This window comes from Micropterus dolomieu, linkage group LG12 (genome assembly GCF_021292245.1).
Source record: "Micropterus dolomieu isolate WLL.071019.BEF.003 ecotype Adirondacks linkage group LG12, ASM2129224v1, whole genome shotgun sequence".
Classification (NCBI taxonomy): Eukaryota; Metazoa; Chordata; class Actinopteri; order Centrarchiformes; family Centrarchidae; genus Micropterus; species Micropterus dolomieu.
Window position 1 is genome coordinate 14,416,755 of NC_060161.1, and position 24,935 is coordinate 14,441,689.

Sequence of the window (24,935 nt, forward strand, 5' to 3'; positions counted from 1 at the left end):
CTGCAAGGGTGTAAAGAAGCGCTTTCACCTGTCAGATACTCCCTAAGTATAAGTGCACAAGTGTACTTAACAGTAATACAGTAAAACACACGACATTATTGTCACTGCTGATACCACAAATGAACAGTGGCATAAAGATGATTTATGTTCAGATTTTATGACAACATATCCTCTGTGTTTTCAAGCCCAAATGGCCGAGAACTAGAAAAAGTGACTCAGTAATTCAGGATTACAATCCAGGTTTCCTAAAAAGCATCTTCACATATACAACTTTTTCCTATTGGCACGCAACTGAACGGAGATTAGACTTGCACTAAGGAACGATGCTTCAGGGAAAGCCAGACCACAACAAAGATTAATGGTTAAAAAGAAGAACTTCCTCAGAAGAAGTCAACCTACAAAGAGAAGAACAGCAAGGAGGCCATACTGTCAGCCACATGTTCCATACTGCTTTATTCTGATTGGCTTTGACAATATTGTCCCTTCATGTTTCCTCCTGCAAACAGGACTAAATGGACACCACAGGCTACTGTACCCAGTAGAGACACAAAATGCCTCATCCTCAACACATGAAGGGGGAAAAATAGACAAAAGAGGAGAGGCTTTTTGAAAACCTGATTTGGATATGAACACTTGATCTGATGCTGGACAAACCAAGTTGTTCCGGCAGAAAGAGGCAGTGACATTGTTCCAGACCAAATACTCCCCTATAACGAGGTTGTTCACTACACCCCATGAATACAAATTGAACTAAAAAAAAGGATGAAACCGTGAATAAAATATAACAACGGATTTTCTGAAGGTTCAAAAAGTTCTGACCTTCCCTTTAGAACAACATTTTTCTCATCTTGATGTGTGATCGGTTAACGCGCACCTCGGCTCTAATAAGCTGGACACAACATAAAACATGGACTTCCACATAAATTGGGAAAATAATTTCTTATCCATGGTTACACTTGTCCATGTCTGTTAAGATCACTTCAAAAAACATGTGTGCAGGGAGGGTGGGGTCTGTATTTGGTTTGGAACGGAGCCACTGCAGATACAAATAACAAGCCGCATTTCTAGATGCACAAGAAGAGCTTATGACATCATAGGAGCAAACGTTAACAGGTTTGACTGACCGTGATGACTTTACAGAGCAGCGGGAGAAACCCATCAAGTCCCCTGAAATGTTAGTCGTGCTCTAATCTCACTGTCATGAAAACCCTCAAACTACTGGTGATGTTGTTAAAACTTGGACAGCACACAAATTAACGAGTATGTGAAGTAATCTTTCAAGTTTATTAGATATTTTGGGCTGAAGTATTGTCCTGGCATCACTCCTTGGTAGCTGCCTCAGTTCCAAGGGGACATCAATGAGATCTGCATACTCTGTAAATATCAACAGTGTCATCTGAAATGCGCCCGCAGTAGGGCGGTGCTGGTATTACACCCATCCCCCACCCCTGTTCCCAATGTCCCTCAGCTTACAAGAAACAAAACAGGAAATAAAAAGATTAAAGAAACAAAAAAAAAAGAAAACAAAAAAGAAATCCCCCCACCCCCCAACTGGGCCTGCCAGCACGCCACTGACTTCAAGTGTGTAGGTGTGTGTGCGTGCATGCGTGTGTGCGAGCATCAGTGTGTGCGCGGTCATGGCCGCCAGAGTCTCTGAGAATGTGAGGACCGGTGTGTGTGTGTGTGTGTGTGTGCGCGTGGAGGCTCCATGGGGGTGAGGGGGACTCCTAGTATTTCTTCCCCGGGACGAATTCCTTCGCTTCGGGGTTCAACAAGCTCTTCCTCTGCAGAAAAAGGCATGAAAAGAGAGAGTAAGAGCAGTTTCGTTGTTCCTAAACTCAGAACTGTCAAAAAAAAGAATCGGTTATTTAATGAGATGCATCTCCGACTCACCGCCACTTCTTCCAGGTTGCTGTGGTGATCGCTGACTGACAAGCCATTGAGCTGCTGTTGCAGCTGCCCCACCCCCTGGTTGTTGAGGTCACGAGAAGGGATGAACCAATCCTGGTCTTCCTCCTCCAGCATTTCCTGGAAGCAGCGCTCCAAGAACTCCTGCTCCAACAGCTCCTCTTCCACCTGGGAGACGACGAGGGAGAGAAGGAAGAAAGAAAGGAGAGATGAGACAGTGCAAGGGCAGAGACATTGGGGGCAAAACAATAGCAGGTAGGGTGGACAGATAGGTGGAGGAATATATCAGATTATTTGCATCACAAGTAGGTGGAAGGTTTCCTAAAGAGAAATCTTCTCAGTAATGTGGAGGCATTAAAACACATGACTCATCCAGCCAAGTGAGAGGAAAAAAGACTGCAGGTCGAGATACAGAGAGCTGAAAAGGGCACTAATTACTGGGAGATGGATTTTGAAGAACAAAATAAATGCTCGTCACAGGCACACTTCTACCTATACATCACTAACATGTAACTGGAGTGATTAAGACGGGTCCACATAATCTTCTATCCATAAGGAAGAAATACATCCTTATCACAGAAGAGGGGGGAGGGGACAGGAAGAGGGGAGGAATGGACAAAAAAGGAAGTGGGGGAGGGGGAAAGGGAGGTAAACAGGTCTGGTAAGTTATGGATAGGATCAGTCCTCAGCTGCCCTGAGAACCTCTGTCAACATGGCCAGGAGAAGATGAAGGTGGGGGACAGCAGAAAGCTAAATAAAATGGCAGAGCTGAATATACAGGAGAGCTTCAGCGAGTGTGTCACAGCAGAGACACAGAAGTGGGCCAGGAGGAAGGAAGGAGAGACTGAGTAAGAAGCACCAGGGCAGGTATAATTCAGGGGCAAATTCATAAAAGAATAATAATGAATCAGATTTATCCAAACAACCTGGCAAAAAGCACACCAGCTCACAGTCTGGGATGGAGGGATGTTAACATTTACATACACTGACACACGGGCTCTGCGTGCATAAAAAGGCTGTGTTGGGCATGCTGCTGCAGGTACTGGTGAGAAGATGAAATATGATCTAGGAAGGGGGGCCCCCGGGGAGCAATGTCCCCAGTTCAACTCTGACCAGGGAACTTTGCTGCATGTCACTGCCTGTTTGCCTTTCCCATTATTTCTCATCATCTCTCTTTTGTCCACTCTAAACTAAAGGCACCCAGAAATACTTTAAGAGATAATAAACTACAAGACCAGTTTTAGTAATGAAGTATCATCAGATGCAAAAATACTGCAGTTATATACACAACACGGGACTTTATTTTACAAATGACCTGACCAAGGCTAGACTTAAAATAACTAATAAATCTGAGTCTAAAGATCCCTTAAAATGACTTTTAAAAACTGTGGCCAAAATGTGTTTTGAGCGAGACATTATATGAAACATTATTTACCTGTCTGTTGTACTCCTCTTCATTCTCCATCCACATGTACTCAGCAAATGGGTTGGCGTCGTTGCCCTCTCCTGCGTGCCCATTGGCCACAGGTTCCTTTCCCTCCTTGCCTGGAGCTCCGCCTCCCGGTGTCTTGGCCACCTCTGGACCGCTCATCTCAGCCGGCTCTGCACGAGAAGACAGTTACATAAGCGTAATAGCTGGCCAAGGCGTGCAAACAGGAAACTTTTGATAAATCAAAAAACACCTCTTCACTGAACTTCAGCTCAAAACTTCATCATGGCAAAGTTTAGTTTTCAAATCAGACACAACTCACTCCCAAAAACAAATTCAACACCATGCGTGCTTCATTTTCTCCCTTTCTTGAAGCCAGATAACTTTGACTCATCTCCTGTCGCCCACAGCTGGTCTTATTGGCTCTTAAATTTACATTATCTCAGCTGAATCAAGGCTGCAGTGTTTCAGCCCTGGATCCAAATTGGACGAATTAGCAGGATCTCAATTCCATTTTAGCTACAGCTGGGAAAACTGCTCCCACGGGTAGAAAAGTCTTCATAGAGTCTCACTGCTCATAAAAAATAAGCCCGCCGAAGAACAATTTTCCATATCACATGATCTGAATAAGACTGACTGAAAACTGCAACACCAGCTGGGACTGGGACCTGGTCTCCAAAACTATGTGAGAGCTGAAATCTCTTACTGCAAACACCTAAATAACAGTCATTGGCATTTTATGTCCGCAAACAATAGTTTTTCCAGGTTGGTGAATTGCAGTGCTACGGTAAAAGGCTTACAATATTATTATTAACCAGGGAAATACACAAACAGGCCTAGACTGAGATCATGAAGACAGAGAGCAACATTCACAGGCAAACAAATACCCAGAGTGTTAAATCAGTCGGCTCACGCACAACGTCAACTTCCTCCTTTCCGTACCCATTTCTGTGCACGGCCAAAACAATGAAATAAGGTTTAAATCTAAGACAAGGATGGCAAAACCAGGAGTTATAACGGACAGTAAAGAAAAGCACAAGTTAGACTGGCATTAGTAGAAACAAGTTACAGACAGTAAATCAGTGAGGCGTCGTACATAAAAAGTGCTGCATGTTGCAATGTAGAGGCTGCAGGTGTAACTCACATCTGTCCTGCTGCTTTCAGATGGCTCTAAGATTTATTTAAAAAAAAAAAAAAAAAAAAGAAGGCAAATGGTTTCAAACAGTGAAAAATTAAGGAAATAATCAATCTTTGTGTTCAGCACAGATGTTTTACCGGCATTCTTTGCTACCATCTGCATTCATTTTGTACTTTGAAGTCGAGGTTTACTTGCCAATTGGTTAGAGTGTAATTTTTAGTGCTTTAGTGATTAGTGTACTTGCTGCACATTTCATTTTGCGCTTCCTGATGGAGCGAATTCATTATCCACTGAGGGACGCTGTACTGAAAGCAAGCCCAATTATCGAGCATTGAGGTACAAAGTGCCAGCTTCATCTTCTTTACGGGTGGAACGGTACAGCAAATTCGGTATGTACCTCAGTTTTGGGTCAGCGTTCGGTACAGCAGGGAAAAAATATAAAAATGTTAACATTCAACAGTGGCTCATTGGCCAAAATTCTTACTGTAAATGCTAAAGCATTCATATACTGGCATACTGTAATAATACTTTTTTTTTTTAAAACACAGTCTGTAATGCTCCATTGGAGCCGGGCTCGAGAAGGGCTGGAATATTGAAACAGTATTGTGGAATAAAGTATTGCGATATATTGCTGTATTGATTTTTTGCACAGGCCTAGCGAGGAGTAAACATAAATACACTAGTCTGACTTTCTAACAAGAGGGGGGAGGGGGGCGCGACACAGAAGAGGGGACCGCAACTCGAGACCGTGGACATTTATGCTGCAAGTGGTTTTATCTGGCTTCTTCTAGATTGCACTGGGTGTTAAAATAAATTTTTCCTTCTTTTGATACATACTTCAATTAATAGCAGAGTCCCAAATAGCCGCCTATCTCCTTTACTGGCTTGGTCTGTGAACACATTTTGACAAACAGACGCCTAGTGGTTTTTATACAAGTTCTTAGGATGTATAAAACCTTTTAAACCCCGCTGCGTCGCCTGCTTTAGCTGCTTAGATCGTGAACATAATATTAATGTTTAAATGTATGATCAATGTGTCAGTATGGACAAGATTCTCCACAATTCAATAGTTCAGAGCATTTAACGGAAACAACAAGCCCTAAAGTCTAATTCCTATAGATTTACCGCTGTGCTGACTGCCATTACCTTTTAAGCGCTCGTTAAGTCAAAATGTGTCCCTTCCTTGATTACTTATATTCCTTTAGTCTGTAAGGGTCCACCGATCAAAAGAATCAAAACAGCTTTTCATAAAATGAATCCAAGTTGTGAATCCTGTCATGTGAAGTCCATCGCACTCCGTTAACTTCAGCCACACTTCTCTCATCCTACTTCAAAATAAAAGCGCATAAGCCATCGTAGCTAGATTAAATGAATGACATGTATTTGATATTACTGGATAATTTTTATACTAATATTATTCTGTTTGAAATAAACTGTTTCATAGTAGTTTCAGTTTTGTGCAAAAGGAATTAAAGGCCTGTCCCATTTGGACGCCTGTCCCAAATATAGGTAGGGTCAATTCAGATTTTAGCAAATAAAAGCCCGGGCTATTATTCAAAGTTTTACGTTATTTTTTAACAATGATGGAAAAATCTGAAACACTGACAGATCAAGACTAAAGGCAATTTACTTTAACATAAAGTAATTCACCTGCAACACTGTCAATGTGCCGAGAGTGCATATTAATTAGCTACTGTCTTGTAGTCATGTGTTTGATCTCACATACATGACCTTGAAGCCAAGCTGGCTTTAGCAGTTGCATTGTAGGCTATATCGCTACATAGCCTAGCTATCGTCAAACGTCAAGGCAGCTGAGCATCCAAAGTTTTTTTGGAAAGCCCAATAGATGTGCTGTCGTTGATAAATGATGAAAACAAGAATTTTGAACACAAACTATGCTTAAAAAAGGTAGAAGAAATATAAAAAAATAAAAGGTTGTTTATTAGTCATTCCAACAGGAATACCATTGAAAATACCATCTCACAGGTATGCTACATTTAATGATGAAAAAAAAAAGTGATTAGACATGATTGTGCGTCCCTACTTCTGCGACACCAACACAAAGCTCTGATGATAAATGCCCGCTATGACATAATCCTCAGACTGCGAGCCAGACTGCCAGCCAGCTCCAACAGACTTGTCATGACTCAACTGCAGCTTCACAGTGGGCACGGGGGTGGGGGTGGAGAATAAAAATAAATAAATAAAAAATGAGAAATAGTACAATGATGATCTCACCCGAGCCGTGCAAACAGCCTCAGGGTCAGCCTGATGCAGACACGCTATTGCAATCTCTGACTTGCGAAGGACTGACTTACTTCCTGAAACTCCCAGCAGCTTTACCCACCTGATTGCCAAATTCAGGACATAACGTTTTGATGACGCCTATTACTGCTGTTTCTGCCTCGGTCGGTGAAACACAATCAACATGTGTCAGCTGAGTTTGACCTGAGGGAGAGTGCTGTTCACTGCACGCAGCGACAGTATGGGCGCGATGTCCTTCAGAGTTCAAACAAACATGTGTAATCTAAGTAGGTTAGTAGACTAACAAGACGCCTGGCAGGCTCCAAGATGTCAGTGTTTCTGTAGGCAATGATAAAGTAGCCTGATTATGCAGTGCAACAATTCACATAAGATGTTAGTTAAGAAGGCAAATATGCAGGCCAGGAGAGAGCGAGAGGGTACGACAGAACATTTTGTTAAAAATAAATAAATAAAAAACCCACACCATGAGAAGCCCACATTTCCAACTTAACTAGTTGAGCAAGGTGCCAGCATGTTCAAAGTGTTTGCAGCCTGCATATGCATGTTTTTCTGTGTTTTTATTGGATTCCAGAAAGTGTTGGACCACAGACTTTTAACATCAATTGCCAAAGTTTACTGGACACTTCTAAACAAATGCACAACTACACTCAATTTCAACTATCAGGCATGGGAATTAAATATAAGCACACAATAGATGTCTATCAGCAAAACCTCTGTTAGAAAAACAGAGGAGGTTAGAGCTAAATTATAGTTTAAATAATTTATTAAGCAAGACTTTCAAAGTAAATTCTGGTTCCAGCTTCTCAAATGTAAGGATCTGCTGCTTTTCTTGGCTGTATATAATTTAAAATTTAATATCTTTGGGTTTTGGACTGGGGAAAAAAAAAAAAAAAAAAAAAAAAACAACACTTTAAGACATCAAGTTGACAGGCAATTAGTTTCTATTTCTGACGCCTTACAGATTAAACAAATTCTTTATTGAAGAATCAAAAGATTAACTCATGATTAAAGCAACTTCCAGCTGCACCCCTTTTAGAGACAACTTCTTCCAAAACAAAATCCTTAAAGCTAAAAGTGATCATGTGAATCCCAACCCTTAAGCAACTGATACAGTTGCTAAGAGTCACTGTAAACGTGCCTCCACTCAGGCGACACAGGAGCGCACGGTGGGTCAACCGGAATAATAAGGAGGAGACGGCGAGCGCTGTGCCATTAAGTACTATATGTAGCACTTGACATGTTCATGTTGCGTCACCATGTGTTGGGCACCATGTAATATTTAGTTAGCGGAGCCTGGGATGCTCCATGGCTGTGAGCAAAGTGAGATCTGATCCCACTGGATGTGGGTGAAGGATAAACGAGGAAAGCTGCAATATGATTGAGCTCTAGTTCTGAGTCAAATGAGTCGATGCTGTAACCTAAAACACTTTCAGTTGCCCTCCAGTTGTAGATGTCAACATTTTCTGACTTGATGTTCCTGATGACCAACGAAGCCTTCTTCTTAATAAATTCCAATAATGGATGTCAGCTGTGCTGCCTTGATTGTGTATTTATTCACTGCAAATATTTAACATGAATTCTATCTTGTCCTATCTTATTTTGTATTCATGACTCTCGTTAAGACTTACGTTTGTTGTCTATTAGGACATATTTTGAATGACACATTAGGATGAACGATGCACAGAAATTTGATCCTTCCTATAGGGGCGACAATTTCCATCTGAAAAGTTATTTTACAAAAAAAGGGAGCGAAATGCCCCAAATTTAACTATTAAAACATGTTGTTAGGCCACTATTTTGATAATCCACCAATATTCAGTAATTACTTAAGCAAAAACAACAAACATTCACTGGTAGGAGCAGCTTTTGTAAAAACAGTAAATGTAATACTTTAGGGATTTGGACTGTTTTTGGACGGTCTGACAAAATTGAAGAAACACCTAAACTATGATGGACATTTATTTTAGATTAAATTCTATAATTTTCAGCAACAATTTCAATGTTTGATTAATCCTAAAGCTTCCTAAAGCTAAAATGCCATGCCTTTGGTAACAGGGATTGCTGTTTCTCTCACACTTTGACATTACTGTAACACACACACGAAAATAACATTTAAAAAATACATATATTTCTTTAGGACTGTTGGGTGAAGAAAGCATGCAATTTGATAATGTTACCCTGTGCTCTGGACAACTTTACAGGCATTACATTTATTGGTTGAGAATTAAAATATTATATAAAAAAATATATAAAATAATATACAAGTTCACAAAAAGACATGCCGATATGTTATTTCTACAAGTCAAGCCATTCCTCCAAACTGTTAACTGATTTGTAAACAGCTGAAATCGGCAGGTAACAAAATAAGATTACGAGCTAATACCGTAAAAAAAAAAAAAAAAAAAAAAATAGTTTACAAAAGGTCACAATATGAAACGCCACACGTGAAAACGTAGTGTCAATCTGCTATGGACAATGTTGTTTTAATATATTTTGTTAATTTCTTGGAGAAGCCCAGGATACTTTATGGACAAAACCGTAAAACAGATACCCAATCTGTGGAGCGACAAAACCTGACGGGAAAGTGAAGATAAGGTTTGTGTAGCGTTAAGCGCATCAACTGTGTATAATAGGTACTTTGAAACGCACAGAATAGCCCGCTACATAAGAGGTTATGTAAGGTAACAGTTAGTGTGCTGCTGTAGGTGATAGGAGCTGTGTCGTAGTGGCTTATAGGCTGCTAACGTGCCCGGTGAGCTAACAGGCTAGACCAGGTGTCTGGGCCTACCTGGAAAGTTGGTTAACTGGGTTGGACGGTTTTAGCCGAGGTAATGCTAAGTGGCTAGTTCACGCTGGCTAACCAGCTACACAGATGCACATAGCCGCGCTGTCAGTGAGCGGGCCTAAGGTGAATGCTATCTCAGCAGCAACAACAAAGAGTCGAGGGCTGGGTGGCTGAAAATCAGTTATTCTCATGAAAGTCGTGAGGTGCGTTGACGTGAAAACTGCCTAAACGCGAACAAAGCACCGAATGAAAGAGACATGGCGAGATATTAAAACACGTTAACCACGAGTCGAGGACAAACACCATTCCCGTTTGGATGCTTGAGGCCAAACAAAGTCGGCTGGTCCGCTATGAGCTAGCACGCTGCTACAGCATGGCAGCATCAGTGAAGCAGGTCAACAAAACAAGCCTCCGCTTCGGGGATTACGCCAGCGCTGCACATACAACACGTTTAAATTAAAAGCTTTTAAAAGCACTAGTTACCTGGCATTGTGCTCTCGGTGTTCGCTTTAAACTGTACCGTTTAGTCAAAAGTTATTGCGAATACACAGCGAAGACTGCGTGTTCGTCGTTTCTCCAGTGGGGATTTACTCCGTGCTGCGATGCAACGTAGCTCAAGTTAGCTAAATCCTGTTAGCCACCTTGCTAACGTTAGAAAGCTGGGTCGGTCACGTGGTCGCGGCGCTGCGTTCAGGTTCTTTCAGGAATGTGGGTTTGACAAACAAATACCACATGGACACAGTCCGAAAAACGCCAAACACTATTCCCCACAAACCAAAAGAACTACTCTTCAAATGTGTCGTTTTACCTGACCAGCCGCCCTAACCCCAAAGATGTTCAGCTTACATCAAAACAAGGTTACCATTTTTATGCGATGAGTAACATACAACATTGATTTATTACTTCAGCTCTACTTTTGAGCAAACTCATGGGATTTTTGTTTTAAATATACAGTATGAGGAAAAACATGGTTCACTGCTTTGAATATTGCAGACATTTGCCATTTCCAAATCTATACAGATATTGGAAAATTACATGTTGATATTGTGATAATGATTTCAACCATATTAACCAGCCCCATACTTCAGATGTCTGAATGAATCTAAATATTGGTATACAAGGATGGACGACAATATTCAAAACATGCTGATTTCCATTAGGAGGATGATCATTAACTCTAACACTGATAGTGTTCAGTGCATGTGGAGAGAAAATGACCAAACGTCACGTGCAGACAAAACATTTGCAGTGATGCACAGAAGCAGACGCGGCCCAGATATGTGAGCAGCTACACCAAAACATCTGGTTGTATACCACCACAGTATTTCCATCCCTGCCCCCCCCCCCTCCCCCACACACACACACACACACACACAGACGAGATGACTGCAGTAAATACCTTAAAGCCATGAGCCATACACACTCAATTGCCAGTTTATTAGGCACACCAAGCTAAATGAACCCAGTCTCATACAACAGTCCTGCAATAAATCCTGCGTTCCTGAAGGTGATCCTGCTCAGTTTTTGTTGAAACTGTTTCAGAGAGGTGTTGATTCAACTTTATGGTCATTTTGGAGGCTGCAATTTGTGGTGCTGTTGAGTGTTTGCATTATACTGTGGAGTGTTTCTAATACTTTTGTCCACCAAATTAACATCAATGAGGATAGACTAAATATTAGAAAACCCTCTCAAACACAGAATAATTTCAACAGCACCACAAACTACAGCCTCCAAAACTGAACATGAAGGCAGGATTTATTTCTGCATTGTTGTATTAGACTGGGTTCATTTTAGCGAGGTGTAGAAATTGGCAACTGAGTTCATCACCAGCAAGTTGCTTGTTTTGTCCAACCTACAGCCCAAAACCCCAACATATATTTTCAGTGATATACAAGAGGGAAAAGCAGTCACATATGACAACAGGAGCCACTTAATGTTTGGCATTTTTGCTGGAAAACAATAAATCAGTGAATCAAAATGTTGAAATCAAAATGTGGGGGGATCCAGGACAAACGGCTAAAAAAAGAAATGTTTGAAATATTCAAGTAAACAAAGACTGATGCTTCAGTTTTCAGACATTTCACTAATATTTAATTCTTTATTATAAAATAGTTTTACATCTTTGCACTACTTTAAACAATTTATGTCCAACAATCTCAAAAAGGGAACTTCACTTTTTGGTTAGGCTGCTGGCAACTCAAAGACATATGCATCTCCCAAGGCCTAAGGGGTCGCAAGTACACAGCTTCGCTTTAAATTGTGCCAATTAACTAGCGATTCATTTGATTGTTTCAGCAGTTCACGTCACAGTAACATTGACTGTCGAAAATCGGGGCTCACAGTGGGTACATGAATGCAGCATGTGAACAAACATCCCTCAAGGTCCACCACTACTCTTCACCAACACACAAATGCCTGCGTGGCTTCGGAAGCATTTCCCTCGATAAATAACAAATAATCCAACAAGTCACACTTCAACTGAGTTTTATGAGGACTAAATCATTACAATGATGAACAACAGACTATTAAAGAATACGCTCTGTTGTTCGGGTTTCAGTGTATGGGTTTATAACCCGACATATTACCGATCAAAGTAAAGATAGAAATCCAACATTTGAAGACTGCATAGGCTATGCCCCAGGGCTGTAGCTTATCACAATACAACTATTTCTAATGTTGGAGAGGACTCTTAAGTTGTTTTACCACAATTTCAGCCTTTTCATTACAGTGTTTCCATCTTTGCAGACAAGATATTTGAGGTCTTATCTGGTGCAACACAATAAGTAGCCTAATGTTGGCTGTGCAACTGGAGTAAGTTATTAAGAAATGAGCTCGTATACAAAAAGTAACATGAGTTAATTACTTTTAAGGAGCACCGTTAGCTTTCTTGCTGCTATTTCTTTCTTCTCTGTTGCAAACAGCTAGCTTCACCTTTTACTCCACCAATAACAACAGACTCACCACACAACTTCAAGCGCAAAGAGGGGGAATCCGCAAACCAGCTGTCGGGGGGTGAACGGCTCTTTTCCGGTCCAGGCTGTCACAAGAAAACCACACAGCAATGAAATTCTGCTACTAATCCCCGATACGCAAAGCAAACACGTGTCTCCTTTGTCAGTTTGCTCGCGTTATTGGCTAAAAAACGGATAAATCCACTGTTTCTTTGGCTAAACGTCGAGGGGGGAAAAAGGTTCTGTCGTGGTCGCGTTTGTCCAGCTGCACGCTTCAGTCATTGGTTGGAATCTACGTCTGTTAACGCTTCCTGGCGATGCTATTGGCCCAAGCGACCACAGGGACCGCCCCCCTTCCCATTCACGCAAACAAACAAAATATAACCCAATTTTCTCGCTGCCCCTTTTTTCTGTTATCAATGTGAGCAGTTAATATTTGACAACGTGGCTGTACCGGCTAGGTCTGACCTTTCCTTAACGGAGGAGGCTCTAGTGTTACGTTTGATTGGCCTGAAGGTGTTAGGGATGAGAAAGTGAGAGGGCAAGGGCCGAGTAAAAGTAGCCCACAACAGAAGAAGAATTTAATACATCAGTGTGAGCAGTGGCGTGGACATGCTTTTCAGGGGCGAGGAAGTCCCCACTCTGTGCTTCCTTTATGTCCATACCTTCAAATGATAAGTATTTGTTCTTGAAGTGTTCAAGGAGTCTTGAAATACCTAGGCCTAACCCTAACCCTGCATATTTAAACCAACATTACTTGACAGCGCTTGCAATTGACCAGGATGTAGCAGCCTGTATCAGTGGTTTGTCTCATTTGATGTCATTTTCTGCGTTTTTAAATATTTTTTTTTTGTGGTAGACAGTTTACCCCTACTTCGGAAAAGAAGGATCTGGACACTGTTTTTAATGGCATGTTTTTTTTGTAGGCAAATGTGAGACGCTGATATCACACATGTCTGCTGCAACTTGTAACAAGGAAATGAGTTTACTGACAGTGTTCTACGATAACAGCGATCATAGATCAAATTTACAGAAAAGTAGCGCCGATTGGTCAAAATTGCAAGTCACTCTGAATTCACAGGAATTCCTTGAATTTGTATTAATAGTTGCAAACGTAACATTGCGAAATCCTAGAGGGACAGATAAATTAGAGTTGTAAATCATCTGAAACATTTTTTTGGTAGCTAATGAAATATGCTATTGTTGTCATAAAAACACTAACCACTCTTTTAAAGACATCTGGTTTAAGAAATAGTCCGCTGCACATGCGTATGCGGCTAAATTAGCTGTAAATTATGGGCGTACCTCCTTGCTTGTTTTGTTGGACACAGTATTTTGTTTATTTGATCACTGATCACTGACATGAGTCGAAAGAAGCTTAAAAAGCTGTTGCTAATTACGTGATAAATCAACCTAATTATGCATGGCTGAACTAAAAAATTAAGACGATATAGACGTTCCTGGTGTGTTTTTTGGTTTTCTAATATTGTTGCATCAGTACGTACGACTGGGGCGACAAAGGGGACTATGCAGGACCCTCATGTGAGGAGGGGCCCACAGAGAATGTATATGTAATGGTAGCCAGCTAGGCTGTGCATTGAGTAAACCTCACTCCCCGACGCCCAAAGGCCCATTTATACTCCTGCGTAGGGTCTACGTGCGTACCTACGTATTTATATTTGTGCGTTTAGGTGTGTCCGTCATTCTGCAATTACACCCCCAAACGCCAGTCGGCAGTAGCGCTACAGCGTCCACTGTGTTGACTTTTGCCGGCCGAGCAGGCTAACTTTCGGTTTAGCCCTCCGTTAATGTAAATGGGGGTAAAATTGTAAACGTGCGGCTGGTGTAGCCTTTTCAAATGTTATCGACCGAATGGATCACATTCTGATAGCGAAACGAGTCATTTTGCTCAGGTTGCGACTGTCAAATATGTTGATTCACTGTGTTACAGCCGCCGTTTTGGCCGCTAGTAAATGTTACTTCAAAGTGCGGAGTACTTCCGGTCGGCTCGGAGGCATTGCGACCCAGCCGACCAATCACAGAGCTTACGGTCCGCGTCAACTCGATGTGTAGTTACATTTTTGAGGAGGTGCGCGTCAGGCGACGGCGTAGCCTCTGTGTAGCCCCGTAGCCTAAGCCATCACCTACGCCGTCAATTTGACGCAGAAGTAAAATTGCACTTTAAACCTTGTGCAGACTACATGACTTTCAGCATCGGCCGATGGCCGTGCCGTTCACATTACACAACTCGCCATCTTGTCACGGGAGTCTTGAAGTCGTTGTGGCGTTCACACTACGTGACTGATCGGTGACAGGGGGTCACACACTACACGAGCTGACAACGGCTGTGTCACCCGACGCTGGTCTCCAAACCACATTTTGTCAAGAAAACACAAGTGAAATGTAAAACGGGAAATGATGCAAACCTACACACGAAACAGCTGTTGTTTGTTATTATAAAGATAGCAATTATTAAGACGAAGAATATGGGTGAAAGAATGGATTAGCACACGCAGGTAGCAGGGGTTGTCTGAGCTACAGAGAGAGCTGCAGGGGAGTGAAACGTGTTTTACGGTGAAAAAGTACCGCTGCTCTGCCAGCTGCCTGCTCTAATTGGCTGGATGTGGATGTCGAGTCGGGAATATGTCGGAAAGCCGTTGTGACGCGTCATTGAGTAGTTTACACATAATGACTGGCGACCGCCGATCAACCGCTGATTTACTCCCAATCACAGCCTGATGGTCGCCGAGGGGCTAAAAATTGTGTAGTGTGAACTAGGCTTTATGAGACGTGCTACCAACAAACTCACAGGTTTTAACCTCCTTGTTAGCCCGCCTGCCTCCCATACCCGCAGTCACAAGGTCAAGTTAGGACTGTGTAGTACAACATCGGGCGGATTATACCTATGTACTGGGTCCACCTTGTGCTACGCCCCTGTGCTACAAATATTGTATATGAAATAATTAAATAATAGAAATAAACGTCATCATAGACAACTTAATATTAATGCCATACAAATTGAGCAGTGACATACATGGCAGTTTGTGGGATCTATCTTTGGATTTAAAAAAGGGATGCTAATAAGGTATTATTATTGCAGGGGACAGAATATTTTTTATCCATGTTGTTAGAAGAGTCTTTGAAGATTATGGAAACACGTCTAGAAATGCCATAAGTATTGCTAAACAACCCTCTGGTCAGTGGGTATTTTTCAGAAAAACGTTTTAAATGTGCTTCTGATACATGAGAAGCAAGACCTGGGGCCCGGGGGGGGGTCAAACACTGGAAGCAGAATATTTCTTCATGCACTGACGTTGTGAGGGTCGGATGTGCCCGCCTCGTTTCTAGAAAGGTGAAGTTGATGGTTTTTGTGCAGAAGGCAGTCCAAATGTACCTATTTAATTTTAAATGTCAAAAGTTCAATATCTGTTTTGTCCAGTGTTTGTCTACCTTAATATAAATGGCAATAAACAGAGCGATAATTTATTTGTATATTTCTTTCTCAGTGTGTTGACAGTGTAGACTAATTCATCCCAAGTATGCAAAGCGGTGAGAGAGGCTGTGCAACTCTGGCATAGCCTAGAAAAAAGGGTGAACATTGTTTCCATTCTGTTCAGTGAGAGCTATCACCTCATTTGCTTCAGAGCCTTTTATAGCTTCGGTGCCTATTTTGTCTATTTTTGGTCAAAGCCAAAAGCTCCCCTGTTTCCATCATGCATGTTTAGAGAGCTGAGGATGTTTTTAGTGAGGACATCTGTTCTCAATCAGTAACAGAATTGGGTGTGAATAACATGATGACAGTATGTTGGTGTGTGCAGTAAGAGATTTAACGCTGGGATGATCAACCCAGCTGTTCTGTTGAATGATCCTCATGCATTTTGTGAAAATGAGTGAATGAGATGAGATGTCCTGGGTCAGCAGTAAATAAGAGGGTGCAATACTCTAAAATCACAGTGGAGGGCGACTGCAACACACAGTGTATGTAAATGTAGGTGTCTGAACTTCCTTTCCATAGTCCATCTTTGATGTGCACAACATTCACACTAAAGTTACATCAGAGCAGGAAATAATATTTCTATTTGATAGGAGAGAGTGACCTGATTTGTTCTTGATAATTAATTATCAACAAATTATTATTAACAAATTATTTTATTTCTATTTCTCTTTTAAAGCTGCAGAAGAAACTTATTATACTTTTTGCCATCTTGGTTGAAACTGTCACTAAAAAAATCTGGTTCCTCTGACTCCTACTAGTGCTCTTAATGTCATTTGACATTGAGTCCTTGAGCTAGAGGTGGCTTCAGTGGAGCACCAGTTCATCTTCACTGATGTGGTTGGATTCAACCTCACAAAAAGACGAAGGAGGGGAATATCATCGGTATGCGTGCCATTGTTGAAGTCCCTGGCCAGCGCGGAGGGAACATTACAATGTGAGATTATCCGTCACCATGCTACCCTTGGCCCCTACGACACTGCCCATCTGATCACATTCCTGGACACCCTACAAAACACACTCCTTCCACCAGATCAGATAGACAGCCCAGAGCAGCTCAGGTACGTTGTCATTTGGGACAACATAAGTTTCCATGGGGCTGCTCTGGTTCGTAACTGGTTCACTGCCCACCCACGTTTTTTAGTTGTTTTTCTTCCTCCATATTCTCCATTCCTCAATCCTATTGAGGAATGTTTTTCTGCCTGGAGATGGAAAGTGTATGACCGAAATCCACAAACGCGTATACCCCTTCTCCAAGCTATGGAAGACGCATGTGGAGATATAGCAGTTGATGCTTTTCATGGCTGGATAGGCCTACACCATGCTTGGCAATATTTTCCCCCGCCGTTCTTTTACTGTAACTGCATACAGTAATATCTTCTGTTGTTTTGTATGTAGACCACTGTATGCGCAACTCTGTGTTGTTTGGGATGTACAGTGTGTACATTGTATTTGTGGGAAAAATAAAATATATTTGTTTACACATTTATGTATGTAGTGTTCGAAATAAGTGTAACACTGAACAAAAACAAAGGCCTAAGTCATTATGATGAATGGAGAAGAAGTGTTTTCCATTCATCACAGTGTTTTACATTGAGCACATCAACCGGTTCCTATAGATGTCTATTCATATGATGGTTTGTGTGTGTCATTTGAAAACAAAATACCATTTTGAGAAGAAATAACATTGTTTTGAATGTCATTTTGCAGGACTATTGAGGGGTTTTGCCCATTGTGTGTGTGTGTTTTTGATTTGTGTATAGAGTTCTGAGAATATGAGGCATGCTTTCAGAAAATGTGTGTAAACAATTGAGAAAAACTGTAATAACATGGCAGGTAAATGCCACACCATAAGAGTCAATGATGTATAGTCAGTGGTCACAGAAAGCAAGTGACCACACTGCATATTCTTCCATGTACCTTGCACTACACCACGGCTTGGTCTTAGACAGTCAGAGAAGCTCCATGTCACTGTAAATCGGCACGGTCTCAGATTTCCAGCTTGCTACATTATTTCTGCATTGTCTCAGCTGGGTGCAAGATGCATGGTTGTGCATATGTGTTGAGAAGGGGACTGGGACCCTAAATCTGTCTTCAAGAACACCAGATGTTCAGCTGTGTGTGTGTGTGTGTGTGTGTGTGTGTGTGTGTGTATGCAGTAGATTTATCCACATTGAACTGTGATACCTCTCCTTGGGAAACTCATAAAGGGCTGCAGGAATGGTTTGTTTCCTTGTGATCACACACACAGAACACACACACACACATACAAGCTGCATCCAAACTGAGAACAAAACATATCGCGGTGGCTTTAACTGAAGTCTCTGTTTCGTTCACACATGATAAAGGCAGTTAGTGGCATTTCCTGGTCACGCCTCATATCACAGATTTAATACACAGCACATCTCCACATGCCTGCTCAAAAAATGAGGGAACAGAATCATGTCAATTGAACTGCAGGGATATTAATCTGTCTAGTTAGGAAAGCAAAAGCAAACACCAGAATTGGCAGGTTCACCATTGATGCCGTGTTCTCCTCACACATGAGTGCAGGTTCAGGACATGAAAGAGTCTGGAGGCGCCGTGGTGAGAGTTAAGCTGCCTGTAACATCATCCAACATGACCATTTTGGCATATCTTTTAAGGGTCGCATAGACCTCCAGGTGCGCCAGAGAGTGTAGGCAGTGCCTGGATGATGAAGGCAGTGATGTCCTGGACTGGCCCTCATGTGCCCTCACTGACACCTTGATTCAGGACTTTGAGGAGATCCCCCAGGACACCATCTACAGTCTCATCCGGAGCATGCCCAGATATTGTCGAAGGTGCATACAGGCACGTGGGGGGTGAAAACACTACTGAGTCACATTATGAGTAGCTGTGATGAAAGTAACACAAGTTGGATCAGATTTAAATTTTGAATTCAGATTTTGAATCCAGCTTTCAATCGTTTGGTGATTGTGGTTTTGTCATTTATGTCTCAACGAATTATACAGTGTACAGTAAAGATTTTGCAGTGTATATTTTCATAGGAGCGCAAAGCAATACCATGCATGGACATTTAACCAAATATTCCACTTACTATTTAATTACAGTCAAAAGGAAGTACTCCACTTAACTCTTTAACTTCTCCCCCTCTTCCCACTGCTGTTACAAGACACCTCCTTCTTCTCCTCTTTCTCCTTCAGTCCATCTCGGCTATAAATTTCACCATCTTTGCTATTGACTCATAAATCATAAATCCCCTTCCCGTACCTCTCTCTCTCCCTTGCTCTCCCTCTTCTTTATATTACACAATAGCCCAGACTTGATGTCAGAGGGCAGTAATGTTTAATGTGTGTGTGTGGGTGGGTGGGTGTATCTTCTACCCCAGCCTTTCCTGTGGCCCTGGGTCCCCCCCCCCCCCCGGGCTTCACCAGAGAGTTTGTCCAATGCCCCTTACGCGGACACGTGCACGCATACACACACACTGGAATATACGACACACCCTTGCATGCACATGAGCAGGAAGTGGCACGTTAGCACGCACTAAAAGATACAATATTACCTTTATGATTTTCTGCACAAACTCAATTCTGCTGCACGCACAAGTGCTGCCACTGAGGTACTGTTAACACTCCAATAAGCGACAGGCCTACAGTATGTTCCATTTTAACAAGGACTTTGGTGAACATGGAAGCTGCTACACATTTGTTCCAGAAACCAAGAAAACAAGGGGTCACACAGTACATGCAGATATTTCTAGTTCACTCTCCCTCTAATGGTTCCCTGTATGTTTTACACTCAGACTGTTCAGACTCTGGGCCCCTTGTGTTTACTTGAAAAATGGCGCAGCGAGTCAAGCAAAGGTTGTATAATTATTACCACTTTATAACCTGATTATTTTTCACCTTAAGGAAAGAAAAGGGAACAATACAATTTGTTATATGACAGTGATGTGCAGAACATCCATCACTGCGGTTTTAAAAGGCCAAAAGATCACAAAACTAAAGCTTGACAGTTCACACTTGACCAAGAGACAGCAGTTGGCAAAACAATCTCAGCTCAAGGTTCACTTACTTGTTTATTCTGAAGTTTTTTACCATATCTCATCTTCATCAGCAGCCATTTTCATTAAACATTTCCTTTATTCTGAGCACCTTATCCTATTATTTATTTTGACTTATAACTCTGTGTGCTAATAAAGACCTTGTGATCTGGTCAGAAGCTGCAGAATTATCTATCGCCTCCCCAGTCTTACTGCTCGTTTCTTGAGGGAATTTCCTGATTTTTTATCAAGTCTAGTTTTAAATTATGACAGAATTGTTCTCTGTGGTGATTTTAATATGCATATTGATGTGTCCTTTAATGCCCCGGCAAATGATTTTATAAGTATTACAACATGTATCCGGTCCAACCCACCACCATGGCCACACTCTCGACCTTTTTACTCTGGGACTCAACTAACTACCCTCCTTTTAAGTTAAGGACTTGCCTGTATCTGATCACAAACTTATTATGTACTTCTGTGAAATGCTGACAGCTAACACTGCCAAACTCCAGCCATAGTAAACACGAATTTTAAAGTGCAGCAAAATTCTGTAAGCAGTTTAACTCAACTAACAAATCGTTCCCAATTGACTATGATATAAATAACCTAGTTAATTTATTTAATTCTTCATAGCTATAAAAGAGCTTTTAATCTGCTATTACACAATGGTGAAAGACGCTAGAACAAACTATTTCTCTACTCTTATCACTACCAACAAGCACAATCCTAGATTCCTCTTTAACACTGTTGATCTCTTAGTAAATCCTACTCCTACCTCTGTTTTGGCTGACAGCAACACAGATTGTGAAAAGTTGCTTGCTTACTTTATGACAAAGGTGGGAAAAATAAGATCTAGCATTAGCCCTCACCCTGCCTTTCTAGATGTGGACCACCCAGCTCAGGATCATTGGAGCTGCGTCTCCCCAGCTAATTTATTGGAACTCACTGAGACTCTGTCAAAGATGAGGCCATCCACCAGCCCCTTGGATATTATCCCTACAAAGTTTTTATTTTGAAATCATGGACAGTCTAGGTACCTATTTGATTATTTGCTTTTAATCCTAAACAGCTCACTGTCATCTGGTTGTGTTCCAGATTATTTTAAATGTGCTTGTGTTCAACCAGTCCTAATAAAACCTGGCCTTGATCCCACCAACTTCGACCACTATCGCCCTATCTCTAAACTGCTTGTCATTTCCAAGGTTCTGGAAAAAATAGTTTCTAAGCAGCTCCTTATGTTATGAAGTTATGAAGATGACATTTTTGAAAGATTCCAATCTGGTTTCCGCCCTCATCACAGTACAGAGACTGCTCTCTTAAAAGTTACTAACGACCTGCTGTTGAACGCAGACGCTGGCATGTCTTCAAGTCTGGTGCTGTTAGACTTGTCCGTTGCGTTTGACACAATAGACCACGGCATCTTGCTAGAGAGACTGAGTCATTGGGTGGGCATCTCTGGCACGGTATTGGACTGGTTTGCCTCGTATTTATCTAACAGGAAGAACTGTGAGTCTATTTTAAATCCACCTTTTCTCCTGTTTATTATGGTGGGCCCCAAGGATCAATTCTCTGACCTATTTTGTTTTCCATTTATATGCTCCCCCTGGGTGACATTATTCGCCGATATGGTATTCCCTTCCATTGCTATGCGAACGATCCTTAGTTATACCTCCCGGTAAAGCCAACTGACCTCAGTGTGCTGCGTTTCCTCCAGGCCTGCCTGACTGACATAAAAGCCTAGATGTCAATAAACTTTCTACAACTCAACTCTAACAAAACAGAAATCCTCGTCCCCAGCACACTACTAATCAGATTATACCCTCTATTGGTCATTTGTCTGCCTACATTACGCCTGTTGCCAGAAATCTTGGTGTCCTTTTTCACAACGCATTGCTAAGCTTGTCCAGTCATGCTTCTTTCACCTTAATATTGCAATATTGAATATTGCAAAAATAAAACTTAAATGCCAGAGATGCTGAAACTGTTATACATGCTTTTATTTTGTCTCGCCTAGACTGCTGCAACAGTCTGTTCTCAGGTCTAAATAAAAAAAACTCTGAACTGCCTACAATTAGTGCAGAACTCAGCTGCTAGATTATTAACCCAAACTAAGAAGTTTGACCATATCACTCCGATTTTATTGTCTTTACACTGGCTCCCTGTCTGTTTTAGGATTGATTTTAAGTTCTTATTGATTACTTTTAAAGCTCTTAATGGCCTGGTTTCAGAATAAATTCGTGACCCCTTAACCCCTTACGAACCTGTACGCAGCCTGAGCTCATCCCTGAGGCCAGGCTGAAATCTAGAGGAGATAGAGCCTTTGCGGTAAGGGCCCCAAGGCTCTGGAATGATCTGCCTGATGATCAGGATGTCGGAGTCAGTGTTCTCTTTTAAGTCTCTCCTGAAAACGTATTTATTCAGAAAAGTGTTTTCTGATTTTATCTGATAGGCTAGCCCTTTTATTGTTTTACTTTCATTTTAATTTGTGCATGCTATGTCTTATTTCATTGGTGTCTTTTAACTATTATGATTTTAATTGATTTTTATCTTTTTTGAAAGCACTTTGTACTCTGTTTGATAAGTGCTCTACAAATGAAGTTATTATTATTATATTAATTAGCAAATAATTTGACCATGAGTCTAGATTGGTTTGTCACAAATACAGATGATGAAACAAACAATGATGAAAAAAGTAATGCCTGCACACTGACACTATAGTTACATCTTCATCAGGTCAAAATGTTTCGAAATGGTTGCCACATCCATATATATAAATACCTTGGACCAAGCACTTTGATTATCTAAGATAAAGTGCTATTTAAATGTACTGCATTACTAGTAATTATTAATTAATTATTAATTAATCAAATAATTATTATTAAGTAGTAACATCATAGGTACATACAAATATATCAGCGTTTTGAAAAATACAGTTGTAAACTGCATGACAGGATGACAGGAAATTAACATGAAATCAACCTTATACAACTGTATATATATTACTGGAAAAATCAAAATAAATGCATCATATTTTTCCTGTAAAGGAATAGTTTGACATTTTTGAGAAATACTAGTTAGATGACAATATTGATAGCCTAGCCTACCACTCTTTTGTCTGTACGGTAGGCTCAATATGAAGCTACATCCAGTCGGCTGAACTTCGCATAAAGACTAGAGACAGGGGGAAACAAGCTAGCCCGGCACACTTAAAGCTTACTAATTACACATGTAAAAGCTCCCCTTTTACATGTGTAAAAAGCCAGTTAGCTTAGCTGGTGGTAGTTTAGTGTTGGCACGTGGAGTTTTTAAAAACTTTTGAACAGAGTCAGGCTAGCTGTTTCACCATGTTTCCACTCCTTGTGCTAGGCTAAGTTAGCTGGCCACTGACTGTAGCTTCATATTTACTGTACAGAGATTAGAGAGGTACCAACATTAGAAATGTACGTTGTGGCCGACACTATAAGCAATCAACAAGATGTAATCAACTAAACTGCCAACGAAATTGTTGCTTTGTGACTCTTTTGCATCAACAGTTTGGAGTTCGATGCTGAGTCAGGCTGCGGTTGAGATTGTGGTCTATTTAGCTGGAGAAAGAACAGTATCTTTCTGTGTGTGTGTGTGTGTGTGTGTGTGTGTTTGCATGCACGCATACATGTATATGTTATGGGTGTGTTTCTGTTGCTTGAGGACTTCCAGCGCACCCGAGATAATGTGGAATTCATGATAGGAATGCCGCACAAGGGTTCCTTCCTGTCACCTGACTCCATCACTTCCTGTGTTGGGCTGCTGGGCTTACTGCATCTGGAGCTCCAAGGAGAAGGGTAAGGCTGCACCTAGACCACGACTCAGGATCTCACAGTTTTATGTCTCTGAGGTGATGGAGGAGCTTTACTGCAGCCCCCCTGCTGGGTTTGAGCCGGTCTAATACAGATTACGACAAAGCTGATTGCCAAACAGAGGAGTCAGGCAAATTCCCAACATTTTAAAAAGATTTGATTGCAAAGCGGTTGAAATGCTGCCAACTGACTGCTAATGTTAGTCATTAGAAAATTAACTGGAGCAAATGAATGCAGGATAGGAATTATAAACAAAGATGGATGCAAGAGAAAAGAGAGAAGAAGGGCCCACAAAGTAGAGAAGGGACAGATATAGAAACACAATAAGAAGCAATAAAGCCAAAGAAGGAAGAAAGAAAGAGAGTGGTGATGGCAGAATCCATATGGGGCCTCTTGGTTTGGGCAGCAAGGGGAGACATGCCAGGTAATGGCTTCCAGACACACACACACACACACACGCCCTAATTCAATTTGGAAATCTCATAGACTGAGTGTATGTGGATGTGTGTGTATATATACCAGAGGCCTTTTCTTTCACATACTCAAGAGGTCTGACTTCCTCTGCCAATTGGGAGTGGGGCTGGCTTGTGTGTGTGTGTGTGTGTGTGTGTGTGTGTGTGTGTGTGTGTGTGTGTGTGTGTGTGTGTGTGTGTGTGTGTGTGCAAGCACTGGGGGTTAATGTATGCTTTCAATCACAGCTCTAGTGGGGGGAAATCAGATCCCTGAGGCCTTGAGGTGGCCCTCAAGATCCACACATACAAACCACACACACACGGTTAATGTGTATCAAGTGCAGTAAATGCGTTTAAATATTGAACTGATTTTCATTTTACGAATAGTTTGACATTTTGGGAAATACGCTTATTTGTTTTCTTGCCGAGATTTAAAAGAGTAGATCAATAGCACTCTCATGTATGTGGGATAAAGCTACACCCAGCAGCCCGTTCACTTATTAGCACAAACACTGGAATCAAGAGGGAAACAGCTAGCCTGGCTCTGTCCACAGTTAACAACCCCCCACAATGAATTAAGTTTTTTATTTGTTTTAGGTTAATCAAACACACCTGACTGCTTCCTGATTTTGTCTGCAAGGTTAGAAAGCT

The 24,935-nt window shown here is 41.4% G+C and overlaps 1 protein-coding gene across 2 annotated transcripts; it reads right to left on the minus strand.

Annotated features, from left to right (window-relative positions):
* Positions 1 to 434: 434 nt before the first annotated feature.
* On the minus strand, positions 435 to 12,731 carry paip2b (poly(A) binding protein interacting protein 2B). 2 transcript variants are annotated; one of them, XM_046064109.1, is made up of 4 exons: positions 12,487 to 12,731; positions 3,344 to 3,510; positions 1,894 to 2,076; positions 435 to 1,784 (listed from the first exon to the last, which is right to left on the minus strand). In XM_046064109.1, exons 2-4 carry the CDS (start codon positions 3,497 to 3,499, stop codon positions 1,728 to 1,730), a joined length of 396 nt encoding a protein of 131 aa, XP_045920065.1. In that variant the 5' UTR covers positions 3,500 to 3,510; positions 12,487 to 12,731; the 3' UTR covers positions 435 to 1,727. The 2 variants fall into 2 exon arrangements, with proteins under 2 accessions (XP_045920065.1, XP_045920064.1); XM_046064108.1 differs by lacking the exon at positions 12,487 to 12,731 and adding an exon at positions 10,009 to 10,168.
* Between the last annotated feature and the right edge of the window lie 12,204 nt (positions 12,732 to 24,935).